At 39.8% G+C, this 19,828-nt stretch overlaps 1 protein-coding gene across 1 annotated transcript in view; it reads left to right on the top strand.

Moving 5' to 3' along the window:
- Positions 1-15,642, top strand: part of LOC126143527 (uncharacterized) — an 82,391-nt gene extending 66,749 nt beyond the window's left edge. The window contains exons 7-8 of the mRNA XM_049915433.1: positions 12,170-12,313; positions 13,248-15,642. Coding sequence (XP_049771390.1) covers positions 12,170-12,313; positions 13,248-15,642 — 2,539 coding nt within the window. The remainder of the gene's footprint in view (positions 1-12,169; positions 12,314-13,247) is intronic.
- The last annotated feature ends 4,186 nt before the right edge of the window (positions 15,643-19,828 follow it).

Genomic DNA, 19,828 nt, shown 5'->3' with positions numbered 1-19,828 from the left:
AACTCTCATGTTACCTTGATGTGGCCCCTCAGCCATACCTGCCTGTCCCAAGCAAAATGACAGGAGGGAGGAAGGAGAAACCATTAGGTAGAGGGTGTAGGGACAGTACCTGCATTTCAGCAGCTGTCACTCCTTGCAGACCAAAAAATCACTCCCACACAGCCATGGACAGCATATCTGCACTGATGAGAACTTCCTTGCCCAGTATGCTTAAGATCTCATGAGGGCCTTCACAGGCAGGCACTACTCCCCAAACTTACTCCACAACCAGATTTCCCATGCCATATCCTCACACACACCTAATGCCTCCACCACCTCCGAGAATCAACCACAAAAATGTGCCCCCTCATGACCCATTATCACCCTGGACTGAAACAACTGAAGCATAATTTTTGCCAGGACTTTATCACAATGCCCTAAAATGAGGGCATCTTATCCAAGATTCTTCCCACTCTCCTAAAGTCATACTCCATTGCCCATCCAAACTACACAACATCCTGGACCAACCCTATGTCATTCCTACTCCCATCCCATTGCCACAGGCATCATACCCCTGTGGAAGGCCCAGGTGTGAGACCTGCCCAATCCACCGACTCAGCACATCCAGTTCCAGTACTGTCACAGGGTTATCCTATCCCATCAGAGGCAGGACCATCTGTGAAAGCAGCCGTGTCATACACCAACTCTGCTGCAATCAGTGCACAGCATTTTATGTCAATACAGTCCTTGGCCAATTTATTAGATGCACTACAGTTTTTAAGTAAATTTTTTATTTATGTCTAACAAAATTTGTTTGTTTTTAATACATAAACTGTGATAAAATGATTATGAGTTGTCTACTTCATAACTAAGGTGATATAACAAATAAATAAAACATAGCATTTGTTGAAAATATTTTATTTCAATAATTATAACAAAAATTAAAATATTGTGAAAGTGAAAACATTAATTTTAATATCTAGTTGAGCCAACTTTTGGAGCTATGAGAGCCTTAATATGACATGGCATGCTGTCAATGCAGGACTGTACAGTTTCCTGATAATGATACCACACATTGATGATCTTCTCAAAGAGCTGTGTTTTTGTTGTGATGACATCTTTTGCCACCTCCCTCTTCATTAGTTCCCATACTTTTTTTTCTATGGGGTTCATGTTGGAACTATTACCTGGCCAGTCTAACAGAGGGATATTTTGTTCCTTCAGAAAGGATTTGATTGACCTGGCTGTGTGACAGGGAGCACCATTCTGCATAAAAATAAATGGTTCCCCATTCGGGGACCATTCTCTGAGCTGTGGTATTAACTGTTTTTGTTTTTGAAGGACTTCCTTGAACTGGTCTTGCCTCATTATGCCTTTAACCATGTAAAGACATCCTGTTCCCTTGCCAAAGATGACAGACCAAATTATCAACTTAGTTGCGTGTTTTATGGTGTGAATAATGCAGTTGGGATGAAATTTTTCTCCTGTTCGATGGTGCACATACTGACATTTGTTAGTTAAAATTTCAAATGTGTTTTCATCGCTGAAGCATACCTGTAAAAATCAAGAAACATAATTAATCTACTATGAATAAATGTACATAGGTTGTATCATATTGTAAATAATAATTTTAAAGTTAAATTACCGATCTTCAGAAATTCACATCCTTATCACACCACTGTTTAATCTACTTCAGATGCTTTACTTTCATTGTGGCTGTTAACATTGGTTTTCTAGTGGGTTGGCAGGCCTTGAAATCAATATCCTTCAACTTTCTGCGAACAGTGCATCAGATGCATTCACATTAGCTTCTTCCAGTTGAGATTTTATCTGAAACTTCCTGGTAGATTAAAACCATGTGCTGGATCGAGACTCAAACTCAGGACTTTTGCCTTTTGCAGGCAAGTGCTCTACCACCTGAGCTACCCAAGCAGACTCATGTCCCACCCTAACAGCTTCAATTCTGCCAGTACCTCATCTCCAACCCTTCAAACTTCACAGAAGCTCTTCTGTGAATCTTGTGGAACTAACACTTCTGGGAGAAAGGATATTGCAGAGACATTGCTCAGTCACAGTCTGGAGGATGTCTCCAAAATGAGATTTTCACTCTGCAGTAGAGTGTGCGCTGATATGAGACTTCATGGCAGATTAAAACTGTGTGCCCGACCGTGACTCAAACTCGGGACCTTTGCCTTTCGCGGGCAAGTGCTCTACATTCTGAGCTACCCAAGCAAGACTCACGACCCGTCCTCACAGCTTCAATTCTGCCAGTACCTCGTCTGCCAGGAAATTTCATATCAGTGCACACTCCACTGCAGAGTGAAAATCTCATTCTGGAAACAACCCCTAGGCTGTGGCTAAGTCATGTCTCCGCAATATCCTTTCTTCCAGGAATGATAGTTCTGCATGGTACGCAGAAGAGCTTCTGTGAAGTTTGGAAGCTAGGAGATGAGGTACTGGCAGAATTAAAGCTGTGCGGACAGGTCATGAGTTGTGCTTGGGTAGGTAAGATGGTAGAGCACTTGCTTGCGAAAGGCAAAGATCCTGAGTTCGAGTCATCAGCCAGCACACAGTTTTAATCTACCAGGAAGTTTCATATCAGCGCACACTCCACTGCATAGTGAAAATCTCATTCTGGAGATTTTATCTGTTTCATTGTTTCAAATTTGTTTTCTAGGCAAATTATTTTGAGAAAACTTTCTGACCTTGGAGTGAAAATTGGTTTTCTTCAACATTTGTTCTTCCTTTTGGGGCTCAGTTCTTCACCTGAATCAATTTTCTTCTTTATACGCCTCACACTAGCTTCTGATGTTTCCAACCTTTGTGAAATTTCATGACTGGAATACATTTTTGTGTTAATGAAGGCTTTGACCTCCGCTTTTTTATGTGGTGACTCTTTTACCCATTTTTAAAGGTCACAGTTAGTAATATCTGTTTGTTAAACAATCAATTGTGATGTCGATATTACAAAATTGATAATAAAAGTGAGCAAAATATTACACCAGTTACATGCGAGAACACTATTGAACAGGTCCTTTCCTGTATGCTGTAATCTGCATATTAATACAATAAGTCAACAATCCAATGTCATGAAGCAACAATAGATACAAAATTCAACAATGTAATAAGTTCCCTGAATAGCTGTCATAATTTTTCTGATTAATAGCATTAAATATAGTACACAACATGTAATTATTACAAACAACATTAAAAATGTGCAGTTCGTCTAATAATTTGGCCAGGGACTGTATGTCAACCAAGCAGCTGTCCACCAGAATGACATTGACCACCCAATGGCACAACATTCAGCTGAGCACAACATGCCTGAGTTCAATGGCTGCTTCAAATCTGGGTCATCTGGAGCCATCCCTCCACCACCAGTTTTTGTGAACTACACAGCTGGGTGATATCTGTGCAACACCTCCTCTTATCGCATAACCCTTCTGACATCAGTTTCCATTAATCTCTGCCCGCTATTGTTGACAATAATTATTTCTCTTTTTCTCTTTATTCCTCTCCTTTTCCACTACTCCTCTCTCCTCCCTCCCCACCTCTCCCTGCCCACTGCCTAACCTGTAGCATTTCACTGTCCGCCATCCCCACCATACTATCTGTCTCCCTCCCTGCCGCAGCCTCCTCCTTACCCCCACCCAGTCGTCACTCCCATCGTGCACTGGTGCCACTGCTCACAGTGTGGTTTCAGTTGCCTGAGACTGCAGTCATGGCTGAGATATGGACATTACCACCCACAACAAGTTACCACACTTCATCAAGAGTAGTGACTGGCGTATTGTGACGAGCCCGTTGCTTGGCCACCATTGACCAGACGTTTTCAATTGGTGAGAGATCTGGAGAATGTGCTGGCCAGGGCAGCAGAGGAACTTTTTCTGTATCCAGATAGGCCCGTACAGAACCTGCAACATGCGGTCGTGCATTATCCTGCTGAAATGTAGGGTTTCGCAGGGATCGAATGAAGGGTAGAGCCACGGGTCGTAACACATCTGAAATGTAACGTCCACTGTTCAAAGTGCCATCAATGCGAACAAGAGGTGACCGAGACGTGTAACCATTGGCACCCCATACCATCAAGCTGGGTGATACACCAGTATGGTGAAGATGAATGTCATTTTGCCATTCGTGCACCCAGGTTCATCATTGAGAACACCATCACAGGCACTCCTGTCTGTGATGCAGCGTCAAGGGTAACCGTGGTCTCCGAGCTGATAGTCCATCCTGCTGCAAACGTCATCTAGCTGTTCGTGCAGATGGTTGTTGTCTTGCAAACGTCCCCATCTGTTGACTCAGGGATCAAGACGTGGCTGCATGATCCATTACAGCCATGCAGATAAGATGCCTGTCATCTCAACTGCTAGTGATACGAGGCCGTTGGGATCCAGCATGGAATTCAATATTACCCTCCTGAACCCACTGATTCCATATTCTACTAACAGGCATTGGATCTCGACCAACGCGAGCAGCAATATCACGATACGATAAACTGCAATCACGATAGGGTACAATCCAACCTTTATCAAAGTCAGAAATGTGATGGTACGCATTTCTCCTCCTTACACAACGCATCACTACAATGTTTCACCAGGCAACGTTGGTCAACTACTGTTTGTGTATGAGAAATTGGTTGGAAACTTTCCTCATGTCAGCACGTTGTAGGTGTCGCCACCGGCACCAACCTTGTGTGAATGCTCTGAAAAGCTAATCATTTGCATATCAGAGCATCTTCTTCCTGTCAGTTAAATTTTGCATCTGTAGCACGTCATCTTCGTGGTGTAGCATATTTAATGGCCAGTAGTGTATATCAATGAAAATAATCAACTTTTCAAAATATAATGTAATTGGATAGATATAAAATCGACTCAACAAGTGGCAGCAGCAGAACACATGTATAAAATGTATTCAGAGTTAGCAAGCTTCCAAAGCTAGTGGCTCCTTCTTCTGGCAGAAGAAGTCTTCCTTCCCCTTCAACCCTTCTGCCAGATGAAGGAGCCACTGGCTCCAAAAGCTTGCAAATTGCAATACCATTGATAAGTGTGTTTTCCTGCTGCCAGTCCACTTGGTGAGTTGCTTCTTTATCCATCCAATTACATTATATTTTCTATAAAGGAATGTTTGGAAACAGTTCAGTGTTTCTCATTTTGCTTTGCAAATCTCACTTTCAGTTCCTGTGCTACACATGAGTACGCGGATAATAACTTTGGTGAGATTGACAACCTCTACATTAGAATGGAATTTACACTGATATATGACTCTGAACATCAACATTGAGGTGATAGTCTGTTTGGCAACAGCACAGTGAATCAATGGTATTTTCAGTACATGCTTCCTTGTCTGTCATATCAGCCACTTCTTTTCCCAGAATTCTCATGTGTTCTGACCCAGTGGAATAACACCTCATTCAAATACTTTGTAGCTGTATATGTTGACCAGTATTGTCTGGACTGTGTAACATATACAATGGATTCAGAAATTTAAAGCATGTGAAACATTTTGCTTTACAAATACACATCATCTGTTCCAGTTCCTCGAGGTTATATGTAACTATGCATGAGACAGAGTACACCAATTTCATAAACACATTTTAAGAACATTCTCAGGAGAAGTTACAATGCAGCTATGAAAACCCATCTGTTTAGATTTATCAGTGAATATACCCATTTAGTTGTGGAGTTTATTTAAAATTCTATAAAATAGAGTTTAAAATGCTAAACCTAAATTTTTTTGGGCCTCTTCAATAGAGTGGTTAGAAGTCAGCTCCAACTCTGGGTTGTGGGTGATATTTTCCTTATGCCACCTACCATTGGGCCCTGCATGGCATACATATCAAATGGTTTAAGTGTTTATGGGCGATTCATTTAATGATGTACAGTTTGGAATGTAGATGATCATGGAACAGCAAAACGTCTATAGACATAACACACCACAAGGTGCTACCACCAGATTCCTAGTGGAGGCTGCCCAGCCACAGAATGTGGACTGGAAGCAGCCATAGGTAGCCTCATTCCCACATGGGAATGTAGGTCTCACAGCTCTGTATAATGTAAATGCAGAATTTAACTGCAACTGCATAGAATAATTCTAAAGCTGAAGCAAATGAATGGTATCATCATCCAAAATCTATAGCTGAGGTGCTTAAGATCTTCAGCATCTTTGGTGATTCTTCCTATCAGATCCCTTAAGTACTGTAACCATGAGAACTTCTCATCATTATGTCTGCCTTCGGACATCCAAAGAAAAAGAGACAAAAGTTCTTCATTTCCTGCAGTCACTTATAATGAACAGAAACACAAAAGCACATCTCTTTAATTTTCCCACATATGTATCAGTGATGAGAAGCACAATTTCTTATAGAAGAAGCTATTGCATTTCATTACTTTGAAAATGAATAAGCCACGTATTTTCTTTGCTGCAAACAGAGATTTATTTTCCTTTTCTTGCCTGTATGGAATTTCCAACCAGCAATCTCATTCTGAAGAACATCTTACTATTTTTTTTAAAAAATCATCTAATGTTGCTTGAGATTAATGTTGTTCCTTGGTACTGATTATATTTTCAATACTTTGTGTTAAAATCAAAAACTCTTTCTTAATTATTGTTTATTATTTTTGCTTCTTTCTTTTCTTTCTGTTTAGTAAAATAAATTCTGTGGACAGACATGCATATAAAATGGTTTTACACATTTTCCTCAGTTCAGTAGACAATCCTGATTAAGATATAAGATAATTTAGTAATCATTTTAGGCACCGGCATTTTCCCAGGCATATCAGTTATGTTGTGTGGAGTTTCTATGCACCATTAGTTTGTGAAGCTACAAACTTTGAACATGGCCTTGAATCTGAATATGTAAATTGCAAAGCAGTGAACTTAGTTCACATCACCAATTGATACACTAAATTACTGTTGCACTGGTTAAACACAAATGCTGGATGTAAATATGTAAGTCTCAAAATTCTTAAATACTACCCTCATGATTACATCAGTTCTTTTCCATTTTGTTTGCTTTGTTTCTCATCGATATTGTCATGAGCTGTGGTGCATGCAGTATGGCATAATTGTTAGCATCACTGACTGGTGTGCTTAGGATCACCAGTTCAAATCCAATCACCAGGAATTATTTCTCATTTAATGTTTATCAGTTCTTGAAATATGTTATGTTTGTAACGTTTGTTTATTTTGAAATATTCAGTGTTTGTATAAATACCAGCATTTGGGAATATTCAGTGTTTGTATAAACAGCTGCATTCTCTGTCCAGGAGTTTAGTTCTGTTCTGCCTATAAGCTGGTGTCAAGTGATGCTAAGTATTGATCTTTCTTATGATCCTGCCTTCATATTTGGAGTTGATTATGGTTTCAACGTGACATTGTTTGCTGAAGGTAGGCCAAACTGATGAAAGCATTTGGCAACAATCTGCAACAAGTCTGATTATTAAAAGAACAATTTAAGAACAGGACCAACATAATGGGGAAATGACCTGCTCATACATATAGATATTTTGGCCCTATGCCCCATCATGAACCCCAGTATGACAGAAGTCAACAAAATCTCACACTTGATGAAAGGAGTCACAGAAGACATTTGCCAATATCTTCTGGTAAAGTATGTCACGACAGAAGAATTCACCAAGTGGTGCCAGCAAATTGAGAAAATGCTGCAAAGAAGAACTGGATGAAAGAAATATGGTCAGTTGCAGAATGTGGTTTCTGTGACAGTTGTGGAAGACCACCACGAATTCACCTCTGTCATATGCCAGATAGGAAGACAAGGGATACAGTAGTGTATGCAGTCACAGTAACAAGAGACAGCAGTGATCCATGTGGGTCCCATGCATTAGGAGGTAAAAGGGAATGTTAAAGAAGGGTGTATTGATCTTTAGCATCAATCTCTGCCACTAGTCAAACACTCCAAGAATGGACTTGACCAACTCAGACTTATGCAACAACCATCAAATGACAATGCAACATCTGATCACTGCAGATATGACCAACTCCACTGACAAGTACTGCATCCCACGGAAGAACAGACATTTGGAGGACAGAGGACATCATGTCAATATGTTTTCCTCATGGATGTGCTGGACACATTGTCCACTACTGCAGAGAGGGAAGACAAGTGCTTTATCACTATTACATGGCAATACACCAACCATCACAACAGTCTTCTCCATGCCAGTCATAGTTGACCTGTGGGACAAAGCCCATTGCCATGCCCTGGATGTGGTCACTCCCAATACATTGCAGCATTTTCCCATTGCCATACAGAGCTACCAGCCACATGCATAGCCACCAACTTCAGGAAATCTAAGTAAGGTGACCACCTGTGAAGGGAGACTGTCAGAGACGCAAATCCTCCATGGACAATAGTCACCAAGATGTCAGGAAATCTCATTGATGTCATCACTGATGACCAGCCTATCCAGGCACCTGCAGATTCAGGAACTTCTTTTCTTGTAATGTCAGGCAATTATCACAGTAGCTAAAGAAGATGAAAGCAATTGCGCTGAAGGTCACAAATGGGAAATATGTCCAGCTAAAAATAAATGTAAATGTCATGCGACTAGGGCCTCCCGTCGGGTAGACCATTCGCCAGGTGCAAGTCTTTTGATTTGACGCCACTTCAGTGACTTGCATGTCGATGAGGATGAAATGATGATGATTAGGACAACACCCAGTCCCTGAGCGGAGAAAATCTCTGACCCAGCCTGGAATCGAACCCAGGCCTTTAGGATTGACATTCTGTCACGCTGACCACTCTGCTACCAGGGGCAGACATATGTCCAGCTGACAGTAAAACATATTGCAAGAATAATTATCAATGACAGAACACAACCATTTAAATTTGTCACTCCAATAGAAAGTAGTCACAATGTTATTCTCAGATGGGACTTCTTGCAGGCACCATAAGCAGTCGTAGACTGTGGAGGATCAGAGCTCCAAACTGATGAAGGAATTCCAATAAGCACACGCAACAAAAATTGCTCTAGGATAAACAGCTAGCTGTTTATCCTAAAGACGTTATCCAGCCATCATCAATTAGACAAGTGGTCATTTGAGATGCTCAGTTAAACTGTGAAGCTTTTGTCAATTGCACAAAGCTACTCAGGCTCACAAAAGAAAGTGACAATTATAAGCAAGGTTAGGTGGTCTTGGAAAACTGTGAATCACCAGTTGCCACAAGCAGCTAGAACTCATCTCTAAAGGTATGTGTGAAGGGACAGCCAAATCAATCCATGAAGGACAGCTTAGTGTCATCAACAAAGAATCATTCTCTGCCACCATTAGAGATAATGCAGGGGGAGAAAGCTTCAATCAAACTGCCCATAGGAAATAGCCTGACTGAGGAACAATGTTGGTGAGTGATAGCCATTCTGTGTAAATTTTCAGATGCTCTCAAATCCAGAGTGCAGAAAAGGTAGACCAAGCCATCCAAGGTATGACACTTTATCAGCACTGGGGATCATACACCAATTAGCCAGTGGTCATATAGAGTGCTGCCTGCTGAATGAATAATACAGGAACAAGTGTAGAAGATGCTAAAAGATGACATCATTAAATCTCCAGAGGGCTACTAGTCTTCTCCTGTGGTCCTTGTGAAAAAGAAGCATAGCACATGACATTTCTGAATCGACTATGACAACTAAACAAAATGAAGAAGAAAGAAATCTATTCATTGTCACGCATTGATGACACCCTAGACTGCTTGAAAGAAGCAAAATATTTCCAAACTATGGACATGCAGGCAGGCTATAGAACTGACATTGATGAGGCTGACTCAGAAAAGACTGTCTTTATAATTTATGACAGACTCTGTGAGTTTAAGGTTATACAATTTGAAATGTGCAATGCTCCAACCACCTATGAATGTATGGTGGACATCCTCTTTAATACCTTAATTGGAAAATATGTCTTTGCTATCTAGACAACATTGTTGTTTTTTCAAGAAATTTGAAGAACATCTAAGCTGCCTGCCAACCATGTCAAAGTGCACTCAGGCTGCAGGCCTCTGTACGAATCCAAAAATATGTCTCCTAACTTCCTAACTGCCCAAGAAATAAAAATCTTGGGGAAGCAAGAGAACGGCGGTGGAGGTTTTCTGACTCTTCAGCACACTCATGATGTGAGAAGTTTCCTCGGTATGTACTCATAGTACTAGCAGTTCATAACTGATTTGCATAATAAGACACATCACTTGTAAGAGCTATTGAAGGTAGATGCCAAATTTGCTTGGAACAATGTATGAGAAACATCTTTCATTGTCCTTAAGAAGGTGCTAACACCTTCTCCAGTCCTAGCATTGTATGACAAGAACACCAAGATGGAACTTGACATTGGCACTAGCAGTTGTGAATAGGTGCAGTTCTAGTGCAAATTCAGGAAGGTGCTGAAAAAATGATAGTTAACATTTCCAGATTACCCTTAAAATCCAAAATGATTTTACAATTGAGAAAGAGTACCATGCAGTTGTGTGGGGTAACAACAAGTTGCAGCTCTATTTATTTGGTAAACCATTCATCTTTGTGATGCACACCTTTCTCTAGGCAGGTTGACTAACCTAAATGATCCATCAGTTTGTCAGGTGAGATGGACACTGAGGCTTCAGTGTATACAGTGGTATACAAAGATGGATGCAAACACAAGATCATGACTGCCTTTCAAGGAATCCTTTGCTGGAACACAGAAGTGTGGATGGAATCTCAGTCATCACTGGATTAAATGGTACTGCTGCCCAACAGAGGGAAGATCCAGCTGTGCTGAAAACCACAGAAGCCTTGAAAAAGGAGGAACCAACCAAAGGAGAATTCCAATTAATAAACAGAGCATTGTATAAGAGGAAATATGATCTGTTGGGGCAGAAATTGTTGCTCATCATCCCAGCTTCTACAGCCAGCTATCCTGAAGCATTTCAATGTTACTCCAACATCTCACAGAATGCTTTAATAAGATGTTGGCTGGTACACTCTTGGTGTATCTTGGTGTCAGATAGAGAGGTAGGGATACAGTACTTCCTGTATTGACATTAACATACACCACAGCAAAGCAAGACACTACATGATTCACACCATTCTTTCTGCTCCATGGTTGTGAAGCCGAAATGACAATGGATACACTGTGCCTGTTTTAACCAGGTAATACTGAGGATGAATATGTGAAACACCTTATCATCAGCACCAAAGAAGCAAGGCAGATAGCTGGTTTAAGGAACCTAGGCATGTAGGAGGAAGACTGAGAGTACTATAATGTAAAGCACCAGCCAGTGAGATGCAGCCCATGAGACTGGGTATGGATTTTTACACCAGTGCAGAAAGTAAGACTTCCACAAAAGTTACTAAAGTGCTACTTTTGGCCATATCGTATCCTTCATTGCTCGTTGGATGCCACATATGAAGTCAAGGATTATGATTCTTCATCAAGACGACAAAAGGACACAGACATTATTCACGTCCTCTGCATAGAGACCCAGTTGAGACTCACTAAGCTTCTATGGAATGGGCTACCTTCTATGCTCACAGTAGTGAAGACAATATAACAGCATGACTAGAACACAAGGACCCACCAGTGCCACTACATAGAGAACCATTGACAAGATTTAGGCCAAGAGCACTATAGTTGGCTCCAATGACAACATCTGAAACAGTGGGTTGCTGTTTCTCCAGGAGACTGATCAATGCTATGAGCTGTGGTGCATGAAGTGTGAAATAATAGTTACCATTGCTGGTTTATGTGCTGCAGTTCACCAATTCAAGCCTGTTACTTAATATTTATCTTTTCTTGAAGTATGTTGTGTTTGTAATGTTTGTATATTATGGAATATTTAATCGTTGCATAAAGAGCAGCATTCTGAAGTATTTGATGTTTGTATGAAGAGATGCAATCTTCATCCAGGAGTGCAGTTCTGTTCTGACTGTATGTTGGTTTCAGTTATAAATGTGCTTTCAGTGTTAAGTGTTGTACTTCATTGATGACCTGCCTGCAGATTTGGACCCAATTGTGATTTGAGATAAAAATATTTATTTGCAGTGAACTGGGTACTTTACTTGTGATACTTAACTCGTTTTTATTTGTTTCCTGTCTCTAGTTTCTCTTGTCATTTTTTCTCTGCACTTACATTCAAATGCAGAATAAATAATCCAGTCTTTTAACTTCACACTATCTACGCTGTTTTTTGAAATCCTAGCAGATACTGGACACCACGCAGAGTGGGTAACCTATATTCACCAAACCCAGGTGAAGATGGGAATTCAAATACACACAGGCCTACATCTGGCTGGAGCTGGTGTCGTTTGCCCTGGGCTCGAGGCAATACAACCAACCAAAATACCAGGTAATTTCTGTTATGTAAGGCATCAAAATAAATAATTCAGGTTTTCGGGTTGTAAAATTCCTGCTTTAATAAAGTAAAATTATATATGTGTGCTAAAGTATTTTCAGTCACTGGTGATTTTGAAAATATATTTCACTGAGAACAAATAGGATTTCTCTTTTTAAACTGATCTGTCACTGTTAGATCAACAAATAAACTCATTTCTATGAAAGAGAACATCATCCGTAAAGTAGCAAGTGAAGCTCTGTGGTCTTCAGGTTGTTATATGTTGTTTTGAGGGGGGTTGGGGTTGTTGGGGGAAGGAGACCAAACAGCGAGTTCATCAGTCTCATTGGAGTAGGAAAGGACAGGGAAGGATTTCAGCCATGCCCTTTCAAAGGAACCATCCTGGCATTTGCCTGGAGTGATTCAGGGAAATCATAAAAACCTAAATCAGGCTGGCCGGACGCGGGGTTGAACCTTCGTCCTCCCAGATGCGGGTCCAGTGTGCTAACCATTGCGCCACCCCACTTGGTTTGTAGTTTTGAAAATCCCGTTCTGCAGAGTAACACTTATTTTGGAATTCTACTAATCTGGTATGAGCACAAAAAATGTTTGCTCGTAGTCCTTCTCATGTCCACACTGAAATTATTAAATAGAAAAACCCTTTCAGCAGCATCCATTCATAATTGCAGTAGCATAGGCAACTTACAATTCAATTATTGATTATCTAACAATAGAAGTACTTGATTACATCTCAACAACAGTGATATAAGTAGAATAATTCACAACCATTCATTTTTACATATCTTTTGTATGTAAAATGTTAGAATAATCCAAACGTGAGATTTTTCTGAAGTAACAGAACATTTCATATGGTATTAATAAGAGAATGATAAAAATTCATTTGGCTTAAATATAATTCATTTAACTCTGTTTTTATTTAAATTTTCAGAGAAAGCAGTCAAAATTACCGGAATACCACTAGCAGTCCAGACAGTCAATATGGTTTCAGCAGCCGTCCAAATCCAGACATGCATAACAACCAGGGAGAGAGGAGAGTTGGTGTTGCATCTGTGCAAGTGGAGAGTTATGGCCCAGGTTACTACATGTGGGGACCACCACCGCCATACTCAAACCATAGTAGTCCAGCTCATCGTGAACCTATCCTTGGTGTGCTCCCACATTCTAGTTCTATGAGCCCACCATGTGTCAGTCATGTTCACAGACACTGTCATGTACAAGGCCAGTTTCTTGGAGAGCAGAACTGCTTTGGCAATTCACAGCTCCAGGCAGCAGGCTCCAATGACACAAATGTGGAAGAAGTTAGGAAAAATGTGCTTACTGAAAATTATACAAATGCAGATGAATCAAAATTACCTGCTTCAGCTGACAGTAGCAGTGAAAATACTAAAAATTCATCAGTTAGTAGAGAAAGAGTAAGTAACACACTCCCAGTACGAAAAGCAAAGAAGAGGATAGATATTTCATCTGTGAAATCAGTTGCTAACATACCATTTTCTGTTGATCAAAAGAAACAGCACACATCTCCAACTCATGTTGTTGCTATTAATACAACATCCAGTTTCCCACGAAACAGTATACAAGTATTATTTGGTCAACAACGTCAGATAACAGAAGCATACCGCAGTCAAAGTATGTCTGAAAAAATAGCATTAAATGATTTTAATGTTGCTGATAAATTGGCTCCACATCGTTTGGAAACGACTGATGGTCATTCAGAGCCAGAGGATGATGGAAGACTGCCAAATCACTGCTCACCACAAATGCGAGGTGTGGCAAGTTCAGCTTTTACTGTACATGAAGCTCCACATGGAAATGGAAATGAACCAACTGAATCTGAGGTTTATTTTGCTGATGTTTCTTCTTGCTGTAATGTGTCTGTTCACAATGATGGGCCAGATTCATCTTTCTATGATGAAGCTTCAGCTCCACAGAAACAAAATGTTACAACTTCTTCAGCAGAAGAGCCTATTGTTCCCAAACCAGAAGTATTACACCAAGTATCACAGTGTTTTGCCACATCAGATAAAAGTCATCATCTTAATATGAAGCAAACAGGCATACAGCAAAGAAGCAGTGTCACAACAAAGCATGTTAATTTAAAAAATACTTCAGAAAATGAATTGGCGTTATCAGAAAGTGCTAATCAATATCATAACAAGTGCAAGCATGAAATTATTGATTCTGAATGTAAAAATGCAACAGCTGATATTTTTAATCACCAGAAGCATACTTTATCAAACAGTTGCTTTCATTTTATATTAACAAGACAGAGGAGCCTGTCAAAAGATAATTTGTCAGTGGGCAAGCAGGAAGCATCACATCATAATAATTTATTGTGCAATAAGCAATATATTGAACCAAAATCTCATGATGAATATGACACATCACAAAATATCCAACAGTCAGCCATGTCACTTTCAGACTGTGAAGCTGGTGTTACTTCTCATGTACCAGATAATAATGAAAATTGTTATACATGTCAGGTAACACACTCTCTGCCACAATGTGACAATTTTGTAGCAACAACCAATTACAATCACAATTCAGTATACTGTAACAATGATGTTGTCATAGGAGATACAATTACAAGCCCAGAGCCCTCATCAGTTCTAAGAATACCCAACGATGAAGTATTAGTGAGCAACAAGAACAACCAGGATGAAACTCCTTGCATCTCAGCAGTGCTGCAGCTGAGTAAACTTCACATACATCAGCAAAGGAACAGTATTCATAAAGCTAACAGTGAGCCTCTAGACAGCTTTCCCTTACTACAAAGAAATAAACATTTTCTGGCTCCTGATGCACAGTATGAAACAATCCCTGAACAGCCACTGCAAATAGCCAAACCCCAGCTTTTACACACTCATAGGCATCACAAAAATTTTATTACAGTACATGACACCTTTAATGGAAATAATGTGGTAAACGCTACAGGGAGACTTAATGCATCCCACTGCACAAACTTTAACTCCCCATCATCATCATCTCCTAGTGACAGATGTTTAAATTTTTTGGTCCCTACAGTGACTAATGTGGATAGCTCCATGAGACTGTCAAATAATCCAAACAACATCAACAGTAGTAGGAGCTTCATAGAAGGATTGTATCAAGCAAATGCCAGTACTGAGGAAGAATCTGAGTCACAGACACAGCAAACTTCGACCTGCTACAGTGATGCTACTTTGGACTCTGGATGCCATAGTGGATCTGAATTTGCTGCCAGTCACCAGAGTGGCAGCACAAGAGGAAGAAACCATAGTTCTAGATCAGAATGTGGAGGAGAAGTAATGGGTGTTGTCACAGTTCGTTCAGTTAATGTATAAAAGTACAAGAAGAGGAGCAGCTGTTTGGGTCAAAAACATCCAGCTGAATAAATTGTATATAAGACTAAAATGCAGATTTCTTTCAGTCATGAAATGATTCTTCCTAGCACATCAAAACTGAGATACAGATTCTAAAACTGTAACATACTCTATATTTCTGTGAGTCAGCTCAGTTTTTGTTCAGTGTATCATTTGTTGTTACATATCACATTGATATTTTTGCTGCAGCTGTGTTGTTTCTATGTTGAAGCAAATAGGAGGATCATTGAGATGCCATTTTAAGTACAAAAATGCAAAAAAAAAAAAAATCTACACATGTTAAAAATTGTGTATTACATACTGTGTAAAAATGAGTATTTTTTAATGTTTTAAACAAAAGAATTTCTTATTGTTACCTCTATTTTGTTATTTACATGTGATTTTTTTTTTCATTCCCGTCATTGTAGTGTAGGAAGAAACAAACCTACATTAATCTGGTGAGTACATTTAGTAGAAGATCTATCAGTTATGTCTTGACTTGAGTTTTTCAGCAATGGGTCTTCAAATATATGAAACACTACCTAACACAAATTTATGTGACAATGTTTATCCTGCACTTATTCATAAATTATGACTATAGAAGTCTGTCAGAAGTTATGTATATCTGTAAAGATTCATGATATTTTTAGTGTTGTAAAAAACACTGAAAGTTGTCAAAGTTCTTAATGACAAAAATAATACTAGCAAATGCCAACTAAGACTGTTCTCTCATCTAAGTTCTTATACTGTATTACCAATCCCTGTAACACTTATGAGCAGTCAGATTTGTCTGATTTTACATGACATAACAGATTTTTTGTGGAGCAGCCAGACAACAACAGTGACTGTGAGAAAATGCAATGAATAGTAGATTGTTGTCTCTAGCTGGACAAACACATAAAAAATTGTCAGGTTTGAAATGAAAGGGCTTGCAGAATAGCAATAAATAATAAATAAAAAAATAAAGAGCCAAGATAATATAGGCCTGCAATTAAATATGAGAACATCACAATGTATCAAGGAGCTTAATAAATAGACTAAATGAACATTTAAATAATTGTAGGATTAGTGGGATGTATAGTGATTGTTGCTATGGTGAGTACTAAGAATAATAAAACAGTACAGTAAGAGGATTAGGGTTTAAAATCCTACTGACAATGATCTTGTCAGAGATGGAGGACAAGCTTAGCTTAGGCAAGGATTGGTAAGTAAATCTGGATGTGCAAATGAAGATTTAATTGCCATCCTCCAAAATATGAGTCCAGTGTCTTATCACTGAACCTCCTCACTTAATGAAACAGTACAGGGGAATGGCTGAAGGTCTACAGGCAAGGCAACAAACATGAATGTGAACTAAGATGTAGTAGAAAAGCACCAAGGATTATCTGAAGCTGGTGTGGCATGAGGAGAGAGGATGAGGTGGATATAGGAGATGGGATAGAGGCAAGTATAGAACAGGGGCTAGTGGAGACTGAGTTCAGGAGGATGATGGGAATGCAACTTACGCTAAGCAATATATTTCACAATTTGATGTTCCAGTTGATCCTTGGGCACTGTATAGTGGTAGCCATTCATATGGGTAAATGGTCAAGAAATTAGCTTTTCATATCAATCAAGAGTTTGAAAAGCTAAGCAAATAACCTACAAATGTCTTGTGTTACTGTGAACTTCATTGAAAATGGCAAGTATTTATCTTACACACTAACAGTGAAGCAGAAATATATAATTTTGGCAATTGAAAACTGATCTTACAAGGTCTGTTCAAAAAATTCTGGGACTTTGTCCACAAAATTTTTCTGCACTTACCTTTTAGTTATTGTGCATGGTCTCCTTTGAAATACTCTCCTCCACAATTGGTACACCACTCCCAATGCCATTTTCACTTTTAGAAGCGGTCTTTGTACGCCTCTTGCTGGATCATGTGAAGCGCCATCTGCATAGGGTTTTCTGCTTTGGAAATAGAAAAAAACATCTGCAGAGACCAGGTCTGGAGAATATGTAGTATGAGGCAGCAGCATGATTTTTTTTTATTTTTTATTTTTTTTATGCAATAGTCATGCACCAACATGGATGAATGTGCAGGTGCATTATCATGATGGAAGAGTCATGAACTGTCTTGCCATATTTCAGGCCATGTCCTTTTCACATTTTCTTGTAGGTATCACAACACCTCCCAATAGTATCAATGATTAACAGTTTGTCCTTGTGGCGTGAACTCGTGATGAACCAATCCTTCAAAGTCAAAGAAAACTAGCCTGAATAAGGGTCATCTTTAACTTCTGTCTGGCCATTTTTAAACTGTGTGAACCAATCCTATCACCAAGTGTGGCTTAAACACTCATCAATGTAGGCTTCCTGCATGCATCGTTTGGGGTGTCTTTGTAAAAGTTTAATTGAGTTTCACGGAAAATTTATTGCAGATGCATTGCTCCTCGAACTCTGCCATCTCGAAATTCGCAAACTGTGTGACACAACATTCTGCTCAATACAGCACTGCATGATAACTGACTTACAACAATGAAACTTCTGGTGGTTACACATCAAATACAGGTGTGTGCAGGGATGCCAACCGCATTTTGCTCCAACACGCCACTGGAGCGAAATTACGAATGTTCTGAAATTTTTTTAACAGACCTCGTGCTTAGCAGTGACAAATTTGAAAAGTACAGTGAACACAGAAAACTTTAACACATGGAGGAAGGTCACACACTTACTTGTTCAATTGTGGTAAAAAGCAATATTCAATACTTGGTTGACATTGTTGACTGAGTTCAGGGTGCTCAACATTATGAAAGTTATGAACTTCTGTTCAGTTCTTGCTGAGGAAACAGTATGCAAGCATATCCACTGCAAATTTCCTGGACAATTTGCAATCTATCTGGCATTTGAACTTGTAGTAAGTATTTGCTAGAAGGTATATACAGGGTGTTACAAAAAGGTACGGCCAAACTTTCAGGAAACATTCCTCAAACACAAAGAAAGAAAATATGTTATGTGGACATGTCTCCAGAAACACTTACTTTCCATGTTAGAGCTCATTTTATTACTTCTCTTCAAATCACATTAATCATGGAATGAAAACACACAGCAACAGAATGTACCAGGGTGACTTCAAACACTTTGTTACAGGAAATGTTCAAAATGTTCTCCATTAGCGAGGATACATGCATCCACCCTCCGTCACATGGAATCCCTGATGCGCTGATGCAGCCCTGGAGAATGGCGTATTGTATCACAGCCATCCACAATACGAGCACGAAGAGTCTCTACATTTGGTACCGGGGTTGTGTAGACAAGATCTTTCAAATGCCCCCATAAATGAAAGTCAAGAGGGTTGTGGTCAGGAGAGCGTGGAGGCCATGGAATTGGTCCGCCTCTACCAATCCATCGGTCACCGAATCTGTTGTTGAGAAGCGTACGAACACTTCGACTGAAATGTGCAGGAGCTCCATCGTGCGTGAACCACATGTCGTGTCGTACTTGTAAAGGCACATGTTCTAGCGGCACAAGTAGAGTATCCTGTATGAAATCATGATAATGTGCTCCATTGAGCATAGGTGGAATGAAACTAAAATGAGCTCTAACATGGAAATTAAGCGTTTCCGGATACATGTCCACATAACATCTTTTCTTTATTTGTGTGTGAGGAATGTTTTCTGAAAGTTTGGCAGTACCTTTTTGTAACACCCTGTATACATTCTCATTAGTGGCCTTGCTGCAGTGGTAATACTGGTTCCTGTCACGTCACTGAAGTTAACTGCTGTTGGGTTTGACTAGCACTTGGATGGGTGACCAGCCAGGTCTGCTGAGCGCTGTTGGTGAGAGGGGTGCAGTCAGCCCCTGTGAGCCAGTTGAGGTGTTGCTTGATTAAGAGAAAGCAGCTCTGGTCATTAAAACTGAAAATGGCCAGGAAAATGGTTTGCTGAACACATGCTCCTCCAGATCCACATCCAGTGATGTCTATTGGCCTAGGATGGCATGGCAGTAGGTTTGTACCATGGGGCCTTCTGAGACCTGTTTGCACAGAAAGAGAGAGAGATGTAGACATTCTCAGAGGATTTCTATAAAACTATTCCAAACATGGTCATTGATTAGTAAATTTAGTGGTTTTTCTATCATATTCAACAGTGACAAAGTTCAGAACATGGTGAAGACAGCGTAGCTATTT

Source organism: Schistocerca cancellata, unplaced genomic scaffold (genome assembly GCF_023864275.1).
Source record: "Schistocerca cancellata isolate TAMUIC-IGC-003103 unplaced genomic scaffold, iqSchCanc2.1 HiC_scaffold_822, whole genome shotgun sequence".
Lineage (NCBI taxonomy): Eukaryota > Metazoa > Arthropoda > Insecta > Orthoptera > Acrididae > Schistocerca > Schistocerca cancellata.
This window is presented reverse-complemented; position numbering and strand designations above follow the sequence as displayed.